The following is a 15509-nucleotide window of genomic DNA, read 5'->3' as shown; positions in this document are numbered from 1 at the left end:
CACGGTTTGTGGTGTTCCACAGACAGCAGGGGATATGAGTTGTTACAGCCACAAGTTAAAGCAGCTTGGATGTTTAGCTGAAGCTTTAGTAATTCATACTTTTAGCTCTATAGGTCCCTGGTTCAATCCCCCATGTATTAGTCAAGATGGTAGCCATTACAAGTGTGCCTCAGGGACTTCAATCCCTGTTCCCTACAGAGATGAGCCTAGTGGCGTATTGAGAACTGTGTTAAAATTGAGGGCTATCACTTTACATTTCAAAGGTTTTCCTGGTCCTGCTTGCAGGCTGGGCCTCTATAGGGAAGCATGTGATCTAGGTATAGCAGCAAGCAATCAGTATGCAAAGAGCTAGCCTAGAGCAAGGTGTGGTGAGTTGTGTCTCGCTGCCTTAGGGAGCAGTCTGCTTTGTCTGTCTCTGTTCTTTGGTTCCCGTTTATTAAGATTCTGGTTTTTAAGAAATAAAGTAGTGGTGCGGTGCAACCTTCCGGCAAGAGCCTTTTAGGGTTTTATCTAACTTTTCTTTTCCTAGGCTGTGAACATTACAGGCTTCAGGGTGGGAGTGAGGGGTACAGGGCAGCAGACACTGATTTAGCACTACCTCTCTCTCATCATCTCCTTCCCCCCACAGCAGCCCCCTTGAGCCTCCCTCCTCCTCCTCCTCCCCCCACCGGATCCACCCTCCTCCCCTTCGCTTCCCCCTCCCGCCCCCTGATCCTCCCCTTTCCCCGCCCGCTGATTCTCCCTGTTCCCCCTTCCCCGTCCCGCCCATTAACCCTCCCCCTGTCCCGCCCCATCCCGCCCCCGATGCTGCCCCGTCCCACTCCCTGATCTCCATTCTCACCCCCTTTCCGCCCAGGCTGTGAAGGGCCAGCAGGTGCCTCGCAGGGACTACAACTCCCAGGAAGCAGCGCGCAGGGACCGGGGCGGGGCCGTGGCAGCAGGGGAGCGCGGTGACGTAAGGGGAGGGGGCGTGGCCTGCGTGAGCGTGCCGCGGAGAGGGACGCGGTAGCTGTAGCGGGGCGGCCGAGCGAGGTTCTGTGGCGTGCGGGGTGCCCGGCCCCTCCCCCCGCCCCCCTCGGCTGCTCGCGGCACCGGGCACCACAGCGAGGCCGGGCCGGGCAGCCGTTGGGGGTCAGGAGCCGCCGGTATCCGCCGTGGGGCTGGGGCCCCCGCGGGCCGCCGCGATGAAGTGACAGCGGGCGGGCTGTGCGGCTGCCGGGCGGCCCCCTGTGCCCGCGGGGAGGGGGTGGCGCTGCCGGCGCGGACCCGAGCCGAGCGGCCGCGCCATGAGCTACCAGCAGCAGCTGGCCAACTCGGCAGCCATCCGCGCCGAGATCCAGCGCTTCGAGTCCGTGCACCCCAACATCTACTCCGTCTACGAGCTGCTGGAGCGGGTGGACGAGCCGGCGCTGCAGGGCCAGCTCCGCGAACATGTCATCGCCATCGAGGGTAAGGGCTGCGGGCCGGGCTGTGCATGGGGGGCTGGGCCGGGGGGGATGGGATGCCCGCAGTGCCCGCAGTGCCCGCAGTGCCCGCAGGGGTGGATGCCGCTGTGCCTGGGAGGGGTTGTTCTGGGGTCCTGCCTGCTGTGCCTGTGTGTGGACGCTGCCCTGCCTGGGGGAGCTGCACCAGCGTCCCTACCTGCAGTGCCCTGGCTGCTGGATGCCGCCCTGCAGGCTGGCTGGGCTGCTTTGAGGCGCCAGAGCGGGGCTGGTGGGATCCGTCCTGTGCAGTGGAGGCCGATGCCCAGGGCTTGGTTCTTCATTACCGCCCTCTTCTCCGCATGGGATAGTGGGTTTGTTTCTGTGCAGCGTAGATCTCCCACCTGGCTAAAGCTGAATTGTGCTGAGGCTTGGGACGGGGGAGCAGAGCACTGTGGAGTCAAGTTTCTAGGTGCTTGCAGATTGCTGCCAGGATAGGGAGAATAGCGATCTCGGTAGGCTAAGCCGGGGATCGGTCTTTCTTGCATTCGGAGGGACTTGGTGCAAGGAATTCTTTGGCATTCTGTTCTGTTTGTGTTGTAAACCCTTATGCTATAAATTCTGATTGGGGTATATTAAAGGGCAAGCAAGATCTACAGCTGGTTTATAAGACAACAGTATGTACAGTGTGAAAACATAGGTGTGGAGTCTGCATAGAAGAGAGAACCAGTTTTACTTCATAGATGTGTATATACATATACCTAAAGGGCAGATCTAAGTAGGCTATTGAACGGTCTTGGATGTGCATGATTAAAAATCCATTGCTTCTGAAAACACAGCTAAGATAAACTTTTCCTTAGATGTGGTGATGCAGCAGTATGGGCATGCATTGGAGGAAAAAACTGTATATGCTATAAGGAAGCTACTGTATCAAGGTCAAAAGTTGATGACCTGGAGCAAATTTAGGGCAGTAATTACAGACTTTAGCAATAGCTTTGAGTATTCTCTTTACTGTAGGGGACCTACTGAGTTATGACCTGTAGTTTTAACACATATGGTGGTCCTGCCATTAATCTGAAGCAGAATTCAAGTTAGCAGAATAACATTTGGAATTGACATCTAGCTAAAACCATTCAGCTTGGGTGTCTGTCTTGTCTTTTTAAAGCACCTGCAATGAAAACCTTATAGGAATAGATGCTGTTGAGGCACAGTCATTTAAAAGACTTAATTACCCATCTGAGTGTTATGAAATACAATTTGAGTGGAGGCATACTTATAATGTTACATAGTGAGTTAGCATTTGAATAGCATAATAGATCTGAATAGCAAAACACAGAATGATAGCAATGACCAATTTGATAAGAGACATCATTTGATCCAGTGATGCATGGGGGTGGGGGGAAGGGTTCAAACAAACACATCATACTGCTGTGTTTGCTTTGTGGTGCTTGTAATTTACCTGAAATCATAGCATATGGTTGTCATTCTGCTTGCTCCTGTTTCTGGTTCCTCTCCTTTACTTTTCATTGAAGGTAATGGAAACTTATTAATATGCATTGTTGGAAGAATGCAACACGAACAACCACTTCTTTCTCAGTACTATCATTTTTTCTCCCTCAGGGAGAGAAAATGCCCTGCTTCAGAATGTTTTAATTGATAGGTAACATGAGTTATGAAGGTTATGCATCATCTTCTGTAGATAAGATGCCCTGCTACAAACAAGTGCATATTCATCCTTCTAACAAGATTTTAGATTAGAAGAGGCTCTCTATAATTCATCAATTTTCCCACTGATCTGTTGATCCATCTAGAGGGAATGTAAAATCAAACTGTGTGTATAGCTATCTACATAGCATATGATTTATGTATGTATTCTCGTTTATCCCAGATTATCTATATCTGGCTCACTTCATATGAAAATTATTGAGGTTTCTAATAAAACTAGGATGATGCATGGCAATACTGATATACTTCAAAAGCTGTGTCTAGGAGTTGATGAGTAAAAATTTCTCACAGCATTTTGTAGCTGTGTAACTTGCATTGGACAGTGAGTCAGGAAACCAGTAAAACTGACTCATGAGAAACATGAATGAAAAAAAGACCTTTTAAAATCACACTACCTTATGTTCTGAGGGCTTTCCTGGTAACTGAGAATCTTGTGTGGCATTCTATTTAATCAACCATTGGATTATAACATTCAAGTTAACAAGCTCACTCTTCATTCATGTTCACTTTGCTTTAAAGAATATAGACATCTTCAGGGATAATTGATCAGATCCACAGTAATTTCCTGCAGTGTGTAAGATTACTATACTCTCTATATTAGCTCAGCTTCTTTTGGTTATATAAGAAACAAATATCTGTACTTCTGTCTGAGCTTCATTGAACGTAGCGATATTTATGAAATATTGGTATATCCTCCAAGGGACCTTCCTCAAGAAAGTTGTCTTTCAAATTAGTTTGCAAGTTTGACATATTTGAGTAAGTAACAAACAAACAACGTGGTATATTGTATAACTTGCTGTGGTTTGTATACAACTCCATAGTGACTAGTAGTTATGTGAAATGTAGGGGGGTAGTTGCAGAAAAACTGATATGTATGGCATGACAAATTTTGGTTAAAATGGAGTATAACTTTGGTTGTATCTGCTAAGGTATAAGTGGCAATCTGGTAGTAGAGAGGAATATGTCTGATACCTCTGCAAATACTATACTTGCTGGATATCTGATGGAGTCAGATTAGAACGGATTTGAAATCTAATAACTGAGTGAGGCTTATTGTAACGAATTAAAAAATACAACATCATTCTGAGAACTCCCTAAGTAAAAAAAGTCCTTCATCTAACAAATCCCTTTAAAATTGTAAGTACCATAAATCTTTAATTTAAAAAGCTATTGTGACATTATTATTTTAACTTTAATACCTTTTAAAAAATGATACAGTGGGTTATGTCAGTGCAGCTGCTGGAACAAGAACTATTGAAGTATCTTGAAACTCAGCCAGCTACAACCAATGACCCCATGTTACTTATGATTTCTTTTGTTGTAATTTCTTTGCATTCATTTAGCCCTTGAGTTGTATTTAGTCCTATAGAAGTAAATGTATTTGGCAATCATCAAATGTGCTACCTCACTGAACCTATATTGTAGTAAATTGCTTACCTTACATGATTCTCAAAGGTAGTGTTTAAAGCATTACAAAAAAACTTGCTAATATTTGTGAACTTGTGCATATCTTTGCCTGAGTTATGACACTCCATAATGTCAGTTTCACTTTAGGTTCTTAGAGTTGCAATATTTGTGTTCAGTCACTGCTTGGAAATGTTTTGTTTAAAAACAGTTCAATTAAAACTTAGACTTTTTGTTGTTTTTGTATTTAATATATTTTGGCACAAGTTTGTGCCTTTGTCTTCAAGTTCAAACACCACCTAACTGAAGTATAAAATGAGTTCTAATTTTCATTTGTTACACTTGAGATTTAATTAACCTATCAATATTCCTTAAATGCTACAAAACCCCAAGCAGTAACTGAAGAAAGTAATGTGTAGTATTCTTTGTGTACAGTGATTTAAAACAGGTTTGTTTTAAGTAATTTATCAAATATATCTTGAGATACCCAAAATATTTGGGATTTAATATGAGTGTTACAGCAGGCATGTTGATGCCATTAAGTGAAAGATAATTAATGAAATTGGATCAGTTTTCATGTTCCACTCTCCCCTGCTTTTATTAGCTCCAACTAGCATTTGATTATGAAAGCTTAACCATTGAATGATACTTCTAGCATCAGTAATATTTTAGTAATTCTTGGCAGTATGATAGGACATCATTTAGTGATCTGTGGTCTGTAATTAAACCATCATTACCTACTACACCAAACTTGGTTGCTACACACAACATAACTGACAGCTTAAGTTACTTGGTCTAGATTTTGTGTCTTATAATACATCATTTCTAATTCTTCATCCACAGGCACACTTTTTACCCATAATACAGCTACCACAACCTTCAACACTGTTCCCTCAACATAGCCTTCTGCAAACACACCTTTACCAAATTTCCCCCTGCCAATGCTATATATAGCACAACTATTAATTGTGGATATTTGTAGTAGACTGTGTTGGGTGGGGCTAATTTGGTAAAACATTGCTTCAGGTGCGGATCAGAATACATTCCCTTGTATTGGGGAGAGTCAGGAACCAAGTGTGCGCAGGGGGTGGGTTACACCTGCTTTTACTCAAGCACCAAAGGACTGGGGCTGAAAGATTAACTTTAATTGACATCTGCAAAGGATATAAAAGAACTGTTTCCCCCCCCCCCCTCCATTTGCTTCTTTAGGATGTATAGAAAGCCTAAAGGGTTTTTTTTTGCGGGGGGAGGGTAACGGTATTTTACTTGAAAATTTTGGATATGTTAATTGGATAGCCTTCAGATTTGGTGAAGGTCTTGCTATATGTCCCAGAATGTTCAGTGTGAAGCTCTCTCCCTTTAATTGGAAGGGTGGAATAGCTAAAAGATTCAAAGATGTAATGCCTCCAGAATGATGGTTACTGAATTAACCAACTAAATTCTAGCAATTGTCTTAAAAATAATTTTCCTCTGCATTGCTCATTGTTTGCTTTCACATCATGTGACTAGAGAAATAACATCCGTGTTTGAGAGTAGCTAAGACCTGAATTTCTAATTTAGGGGAGAGGGCAGGTGAGTTTTAAAGGGCAGCTGCAAAGGCTTATTATTATTTTATGTCTAAAATAGGTTGAAGCCCAATTTTAGTTTTCTTTTGCCAGGTCACCTTTAAACCTCCCGTCCTACTACTTGTGGGTCATTGGACTTGAAAGGTGGCATCTGAAGCAACCCTTGGAGGGGGTAGTGGATTGGGGGAGGAAGGAATTTGGCTCTTAAAGCTGGTGAGCTCATCTCTACGTGGCTTCTTTTAGCTCTGTTTTCCTTGATTTGAGGGCACACTAATATTCCCACAACAGGAATAGTTCAGGTATATCAATACCAGGTGTGATGTGAGAATAATACAAAAAAATAGGGACTAAATGGTAGAAAAGGAAAAACAGAAGTGTATTGCTCATTTTTGGAGTTGGAATTGCATTAGTTTCTTGTGGTTACTAATTCAAAAACCACCATTATTGCATCAATAGCTGCAAGACACAAAGTAAACACTTGCATACTCATAAAATAAACTTTACTTGCTATACCATAATGAGGTAGTAGCCTGTCCCAGATAGCGTAGTTATTGCTGTTCTTCCTGCTAAACTTCTAATCCGTCATGTGCCCCCCCATTCCCTTGAAAATGTGGTCATGGCTAAGTGATGATTAACACAACAGTGCATTAGCAATTTCTGTGCTTCCTTTTCACCTCTCCATCTAGTCAGTCCTAATGTACAATACTTTTAGTTTTTAGAAAACCTGACTTTGATGTGCTAATAAATTCAATTTGAATGGTGTCTCATTTTTCAAGATCAGAACTGGCGTATGTAGATGTAAGCTGCTATACTTAATGTGTGCCTCCTTATAGGTCTACAAAGACCTTATTACATAATCTTCTCATTTTTTTTGTTTAACTTTCCCTAAACACACACTTAAGCAAAAAGGGTAATAGTATTTTAAGCTTTCTGTGAGGTTGGACCTAGCTTATTAAGAGATCACTTTCCGTTCAGGATGTCTTTCGATAACAGGTTTCACTGCAACAGTGAATCTGTTGACCAGAGGCTGACTACAGGAAAAAGAATTGTGCAAGTGCTGGACTTAGGCCTGGTCTACACTGGGGTGGGGGGATCAATCTAAGTTACGCAATTTCAGCTACGCGAATAACGTTGCTGAAGTTGACATACTTAGATCGACTTACCGTGGTGTTTTCATTACGGTGAGTCGACTGCTGCCACTCCCCCGTCGACTCTGCCTGTGCCTCTTGCCAAGGTGGAATACAGGAGTCGATGGGAGAGCGCTCGGGGGTCGATTTATCGAGTCTAGACTAGTGTGATGGGGGTCATATAACTGTCTAGGTGAAAATACATGAAATCAAACTGGAAAAGAGCAAACATTGCTTGCAAGAAGGGCAGTTGTCTTAGTAAGTAAGAATATAACTTTTTAATTGCTCAGTACTCACCCTGTTAAAGTCACTGGTCTTGTATAAGATTTATTTTTGGCCGGTCTTTAGACACCCTATTCTTCAGTGCAGTGGCTCTCAACCTTTCCAGACTACTGTACCTCTTTCAGGCATCTGATTTGTCTTGCTTACAAAATCGGACATAAAAAGACAAACGTGTCACAGCACAGTATTACTGAAAAGTTGTTTGCTTTTTTTCATATTTACCCTATTATAAAATCAATTGGAATACAAATATTGTCCTTTCATTTCAGCGTATAGTATATAGAACAGCATAAACAACTTGTCTGTATGAAATTGTAGTTTGTACTGACTTTGCTAGTACTTTTTATGTAGCCTGTTGCAAACCTAGGTAAATCTCTAGATGAGTTGATGTACTCACTGGAAGGCCTCCATGTACCCCAGGGGTACACGTACCCCTAGTTAAGAACCACTGCTTTAGTGCAGTGGTTTTCAACCTGTGATCTGCAAACTATGTCTAAGATTTCCAAAGGGGTCCACACCTGTATTTGAAATTTTTTAGGGGTCTGTAAATGAAAACAGGTTGAAAAACCACTGCTTTAGTGCACGACCTTGCTGTGATTCAGCAACATCATCAGAAGGCAGTCTAATATTATCTCTACCTCTGAGATTTCTTTGGTGACGAGTATTATGAAATTTTTTTTGCCTGAGGTACTGAAACCTAGAAATCAAATGGCAGAGGTCATTGAACCAAAGTTCATGGAAGGGGAGGACTCTACCTATTTTCCAGGTATATGAAATAACTTGCCCAAATGCTACGTGGCTCTTCAGATTGGATATTGAATGTGCTACTATAATTGCTGAAAAACTGCTTGATATATGTGTGGTTGCAAATACAGGTTCTGGGCTGACTTCTTTAACTAGTGGAGAAACACCCATGTGCATGCAAGTGTACTTCATGTTTAAGAATCCTATTTAAATGAAGTGTAGTTTGGCTGCAGTGCTACTCATGCGCCACACTCTATTTTTGGGCTGGATTGCTGTCATTACTTGAGCTGCTGCTGCTTCTCTTACCATACTGAATAATTTAAACGCTTCTGTAGCCATGGAACTTTGTACTGAAATACTGTAAAATCTTGAGCTGGGGCTGGGTTGTTATTTAAATAAGACGTCTAAAGATCATCTGCTGTGTATGTTTATAAAGTGCTGATTGTTTGTGATAAACTGTCACAACGTGAATAAGTGTTAAAGGAAGTAGTGCAGGTGAGTGCCAATCGATGTAGTGTAGTGCAAAGGTTCTATCCGCAGGAGATGGTCGTGGACATTGCACATGTTTATGATTGAAACAATGAGCATGCAATGCAGATCAACCCAAACAAGTGACAGTAAAATTTTGATACCACATTTCCCAATAATATCATGTCACGTTTTTGAGGCACTCCAATAGATTTTTCTGAGGGTAAAAAAATTCAGGGCAATTTTTCATTTGCATGCACATCCATGTGCCTTAGTTACTATGACTCAAGTTGTGCAGTGATCTGAGCTGGTAAAAACAAACAAACCAGAAATCTAATAAATACAAAACAAACAAGTTTTCTAAGACTTGGTGTAAGGACTCTAAAGTCTGACAGCTTGGGGCTGTCGCAGGTCTGGACATGTATATCTATTTGGAAAGTTGGCAGTCTTCCCTTTCCAAAAGCAAAGCACCTGTTTCTAGCTGCAAGGTAATGAATTTTAAAGATACTTCCAGTGACAAAAAGGCTGTCCCTAGCTCTGAGCTATGTCTTGTCATAGTGGGTGTAATTTTTTGGGCAGTGCTGAGGGAGCCCTGATTCTGGCAAGACAATAAACATTTTTGAGAAGGCGAGGTTGAGGACTAAATGAACTTCAAATCTTAGAGTAAGTCGTGGGGAGGTGGGTTAGTAAGGGGGGTTCAAGTGAAGCATTCAAAGGTGTAGGATAAACCTTAACACATGAATCTCTTTCACAGATCTGATTTGTATGTAGTTCCTGTCTGTGTACGTGAAAAGACACCATGAGATTAATGGTGATTCTAAATAGAGAAAGTGGTCTGAATGTATACATCTATATACTATCAAGTGGTTAGAGCAAATCTGTATTAAAGCCATTTTTATATTGCCACTATGTGGGAACAGATTTGTGGTCTTGTATCCAAAGTCTGTTTTGTCATACTTAAAAGTAACACTTCCCTGTTTGGGTGGAATGATAGTGTTTGTTCCTGATTGCACATTTGTTCAGCCCTGTCTATGTGCAGTTAGTTCTACTAGCTTCAGTCACATATAAATAATTCATAATGGCCTGTATCAAAAAAGAGAAGGCATTCCTGCCAAATTAAGACTACAGTAGGTTTAAAAATCATGAAAATACTAAAAATTAAATAGTCTCAATTGCTTGGTTTCATTCTTATCTGGTGGATGATCCATTCTGCTATGAGTTGAATTATATAGTAACATGTTCTTAATTGATTGGGATATATTTTTCTAAAGATAGAATTTTGTTTTTGCTTTTCTTCAGCTAACAAAAAATTACTGTAGAAATTTGTGGCTGCTTTTCCTCCTGCTTCTAAGAGGACATTAAATTGATGCCATTGTCATAATATCAGATGCTTAGTGAAGGAGTGGGTGTAGCTGATTAAAAATACAATGCTGTGGACCAGTGGTAATACACTGTTCTCAAGCCAGAGATGGACATTTTACTATTAACAGCTGAGAATGACCTGTTTTCTTAAAGCAAAGAAATAAGAGATTCTCTTGCAATGAATTATTCTGATATCTTCAGTTAATTGTGTTATGAGGATTTAGTAGATTTTTCAAGGGAGTATGCAGGCTTCCCATGCCTTTTTGTTTGGGAGTATTAGTGTACGTCTGTACGGAACGATAACACTGCATAAATTAGAAGTTCACACTGCAATGTGTATAAAAACCATTGTTTTAATTTCTGTTTAAATTGACAAATAAGTCTTATACACTCAGTAACCGGTGTACATGCAGTAAAGAAAATCAGGCTTAAGCTTTAAAATCCGATTTTGACAGATCTTATGCACTTAAAGTGAAAACACACTTACTGTAACAAACAGCTCTGTTTTTTAATACATCGAGATCAAAGCTATCTCTACACTGCCTCACAGTTGAGACTGGGACTGTGAATAGCAGTGTGCACCTTTTGAAGAGGACTGCAGTAATGAGAACTAGGAACCTTTTAGTTCACGCCCACAGCATCCACATGCTGGCGGGGGTTACAGTGCAGCACTTTGGTGTGCTCTGCTATTCACACCTCTGTAGTTTCAACTGTGGGGCAGTGTCAAAGCTGACTATTAATTTTGGGTGCTCAATCTGAGCCACCCTCAAGGGCTTGACTTTTTCTTTCCAGGTAGTGGGTGCTTTGCCCATTAAATAGTGGTGTCCCCCAGGAGTCTGTACTGGGCCCAGTCCTATTCAACATATTCATAAATGATCTGGAAAAAGCGGTCAACAGTGAGGTGGCAAAATTTGCAGATGATATAAAACTACTCAAGATAGTTAAGTCCCAGGCAGACTGCGAAGAGCTACAAAAGGATCTCAAAACTGGGTGACTGGGCAGCAAAATGTCAGATGAAATTCAATGTTGATAAATGCAAAGTAATGCACATTGGAAAACATAATCCCAACTCTACATATAAAATGATGGGGTCTAAATTAGCTGTTACCACTCAAGAAAGATCCTGGCGTCATTGTGGATAGTTCTCTGAAAACATCCACTCAATGTGCAGTGGCGGTCAAAAAAGCGAACAGAATGTTGGGAATCATCAAGAAAGGAATAGATAATAAGACAGAAAATATCATATTGCCGCTCTGTAAATCCATGGCATGCCCACATCTTGAATACTGCATGCAGATCTGGTCACCTCATCTCAAAAAAGATATATTGGACTTGGAAAAGGTTCAGAAAAGGGCAACAAAAATAATTAGGGGTATGGAATGGCTGTCGTATGAGGAGAGATTAATAAAACTGGAACTTTTTTGCTTGGAAAAGAGATGACTTGGGGGATATGATAGAGTTCTATAAAATCATGACTGGTGTGGAGAAAGTAAATAAGGAAGTGTTATTTACTCCTTCCCACAACACACGAACTATGGGCCACCAAATGAAATTAATAGGCAGCAGGTTTAAAACAAACAAAAGGAAGTGTATTTTTTTCACACAACGCACAGTCAACATGTGGAACTCCTTGCCAGAAGATGTTGTGAAGGCCAAAACTATAACAGGGTTCAAAAAAGAACTAGATAAATTCATGGAGGATCGGTCCATCGATGGCTATTAGCCAGGATGGACAGGGCTGGTGTCCCTGGCCTCTGTTGGCCGGAAGCTGGGAATGGGTGACGGGATGGATCACTTGATTACCTGTTCTGTTCATTCCTTCTGGGGCACCTGGCATTGGCCACTGTTGGAAAACAGGATACTGGGCTAGATGGACCTTTGGTTTGACCCAGTATGGCCGTTCTTAAAATCAAGCACCTTCGTTGAGCACTCAGAATCACTCTTCACTTCCAAAATTACTGTCTCCATGGTTATTTTTATCTTAATCCTTTACTACCTAAAGAAAATGATGATTAAAAACTGTTCTCATGTCCACTTTTCCTTTTTTTTTTTTTTTAAAGGATTTGATTCTTTTTCACTACTTGGAAATGGTCATAATACTTAAGGCTATTTAATATTTGAAAATCCTTTGAAAAACCTCAGTGGTTTGAGCATTGGCCTGCTAAACCCAGGGTTGTGAGTTCAATCCTTGAGGGGGCCACTTAGGGATCTGGGGCAAAATCAGTACTTGGTCCTGCTAGTGAAGGCAGGGGGCTGGACTCAATGACCTTTCAGGGTCCCTTCCAGTTCTATGAGATAGGTATATCTCTCTCTCTCTCTCTCATCTATCTATCTATCGCTATCTATCTATCTATAGCTATCTATCTATCTCCTTGTAAAATGAGTATTCCCTACAGTTTCTGGATGAAGAAACATAACCACTAGAGTTCCGTGAGGTTATAGCCACAAGTAGGAGTTCCTGGTCCCTTGCTCAGGTTTCACCTCTCTCTCAATTGACAGCTGTCTTGTCTTTGTGATATAACATTCTGTTTGATGTGAAGTCCCATAGGCAGAATTCTTAGTGGATGAGAGTCTAAACTCATGATACTGAAATTGCTACCAAGGGGTGACGGGTTCTTGACAGCAATTAGTCTGAGTTATAAGAAACCATGATGAAGCAATCTAAAAGCAATGTTTTCAGTGTTTGAGTTGTTGGTATCTTAAACGTTTTTATGCTTGAGCATCTGCTGGTCAGGATATTTCACCTCAGTAGAGACGCTTAAGGCTCTTTTCCTGTTCCTTCTTTGAATTCAGACTCACTGTTGGAGTGCTGCAGCACTGCACTCTGATGTCTGATCTCCCTCCCAGTTTACTTGGCCTTAATCTGAGGGCTACTCTAGGATCACTGCTTTTCACAACAGAGTTTGAGAATGTGAATATTTCACCTCTCAAACTGCTGGGGACTAACTATGCATTTTCAGTCATTGAAACCTGTGGAAATTCTTCTAAAAGCAGCCTGAAGATGCTGGGTACTAAATCTGCCTTCCTGCTGACTCTGTCAAATGGTGGTGGTGTCCTTGCATCGACAGGAGCCGTTTCCACTCTGGTGTGTTTTCTGCTAGTGAATTGACGTTAAAATACCTTCAGGTGGAGAAGACATCCTAGAACTACCCTTATATCATCTAGGTATTTCCTTCATGTTATTTATTTTATGGAAACAAGGCTTAGAAAAGAGTGTTGCATGAAGAAACCACACCACTGTTCCTCTTCATGCTCCATATAGCTCAAGAATATGACATTCTCTTCTCATCAGTACTAGTTATCAGTGTTATCTAGGACAAAACATTCTTTTCTTAATTTGATATATTGCCTTTCCTTTAGTGTTAAACTGATATCCATATAGCCCATATGGAGAAAGCATTTACATCTGTTTAACTTCATCAGCAATAGATCATCCAGGTTTTCAACATACATTTAATCATGATACCTCATTCATCCTGACCTTCATAGACACGATTTTAACAAAGTATGAAGCTTCTAGATGTGTGAAACCTGGAAGCTACTTCAATTCCTAGTTAAAATGTCAAACCTCTGTAGCATGTGAGTGACTCGCTCACCTGATGTGAGCCTCAACCTCAGCCTGCTCCAAATATCAGACCTTCTCCACATTTTTATAAGTAGTTTACATTAGGGATAGTTTCACTTACCTAAAGATCCACTTCTCTGTCCTTAGTTCTTAAGCTCAGGTTTTGTCTACACTGTTAAAAATAAAATCCCCATGTCAGCAAGTCTCAGAGGCTAGGTCAACTGACTTGGACTTGTGCTACAGGGCTAAAAATAGTAGTGTAGATGTTCCCACCCAGCCTGAGTGGGAACCACATGGATGGAATCTTTGAAACTCTCTGCTGCTGTGTTTGTGATGTAGCTGTACCCTCAGATTTCTGGCACTGGACTTCTTTACCTTCATGTTTGTTTGCTCATAGCTGCTGAACAAGACTTCTAGGAAAACTGTGCAACTTCAGGCTGCTGGTGCAAGTCCTCACCACAACCTTCTTAATCATCCAGTGGATGACTCACTAGTTCTTGATTAGCTGTGAATTGATATAAAGATGTTGGGAGTCCTGTGCATTATAGAACCCTGTCTTATATCTGTCCTTGAAAAGATGGAACTCTGGTTAACCAAAAAAAGAGGATCTATTTTTTACCTTTTACTTTAAGCTCAGATACTAGAATGTGAATTGGCTTTAAAATCATTCTACAAAAGACCAGAGTGGATAAAGTCTATTAACGTCAGTTATATTTCAAGAGATATTAAAATGTTTGAGGGCCTCCAATATTTAAGTTTGTAACAGATCAAATCAATGTATCAAGCACAAAAATAATCCAGTAGGATGACTCCTGGAAGCATGAAGGTGTATTTTGCAGGGTATTCTTACTCTTGGGCTCAGAAGCCTACAGCTCTGTCCAATGAGAATTGCAGTGCAATCACTTAAATGGTAGTTACTTTAACAAGCACTTGAAGACATTTTCTGCTTGGCTGATAGATAAATAAATAAATAAATAAATAAATTAATGGAGATATCCCATCTCCTAGAACTGGAAGGGACCTTGAAAGGTCATCGAGTCCAGCCCCCTGCCTTCACTAGCAGGACCAAGTACTGATTTTGCTCCAGATCCCCAAGTGGCCCCCTCAAGGATTGAACTCACAACCCTGGGTTTAGCAGGCCAATGCTCAAACCACTGAGCTATCCCTCCCCCCCCCCCCCCCAAAAAAAAAAAGAAAAAAAGAAAAGAAAAAAAGAAGAAAGAAGAAAAAGAAAAAAGAAAAAAAGAAAGAAAAGAGAAGAAGAAGAAAAAAAAGAAAAAAAGAAAATTTTTTTTTGATGGAGGGGTGGGGGATAGCTCAGTGGTTTGAGCATTGGCCTGCTAAACCCAGGGCTGAGAGTTCCATCCTTGAGGGGGCCATTTAGGGATTGGGGCAAAAGTTTGTCTGGGGATTGGTCCTGCTTTGAGCAGGGGGGTTGGACTAGGTGACCTCCTGAGGTCCCTTCCAACCGTGATATTCTATGATGCAGCTTTCTTGCATCCCTGGGTTGAAAACAAGCAACAGACTAAATTCACCAATTTTTTTTTTTTTTTTTTTTTTTTTTTAAATAACTTGTTGCCTTGTCTTTTTCATTCACTAGGAACCTACTTCCTATGAGTAGTGGCCAGACCACTGGATAACCATATAGGAAAGTAATAGGTGACTTGTCTCTTTTTCTTAAAACGGATGACATCCACTGTTCCGGACAGAACCTCATATTTTAAAAAAAATTTGTATGCTCTCTACAAGTTAATAGAATTCTAGTTTTATCATCTATAATACTGGTATTGGCATCCTTGACCTAGTAATTTAAAAACCTACTGGTTTTGAATGTCACCTTTGTCAG

General features: G+C 41.3%; 1 protein-coding gene across 4 annotated transcripts in view; it reads left to right on the top strand.

The window, feature by feature from the left end:
- Nucleotides 1–1028: 1028 nt before the first annotated feature.
- AGAP1 (ArfGAP with GTPase domain, ankyrin repeat and PH domain 1) overlaps nucleotides 1029–15509 on the top strand; it is a 661893-nt gene continuing 647412 nt past the window's right edge. For all 4 annotated transcript variants that reach the window (XM_054043263.1, XM_054043261.1, XM_054043262.1 and 1 more), the window contains exon 1: nucleotides 1029–1449. In XM_054043263.1, coding sequence (XP_053899238.1) covers nucleotides 1287–1449 — 163 coding nt within the window. In that variant the 5' untranslated portion in view covers nucleotides 1029–1286. The remainder of the gene's footprint in view (nucleotides 1450–15509) is intronic.

The sequence above is a fragment of the Malaclemys terrapin genome, chromosome 11 (genome assembly GCF_027887155.1).
Source record: "Malaclemys terrapin pileata isolate rMalTer1 chromosome 11, rMalTer1.hap1, whole genome shotgun sequence".
In the NCBI taxonomy this organism is placed as follows: domain Eukaryota; kingdom Metazoa; phylum Chordata; order Testudines; family Emydidae; genus Malaclemys; species Malaclemys terrapin.
Note: the sequence above shows the minus strand (reverse complement) of the source record. Positions and strands in the feature narration are given on the sequence as shown.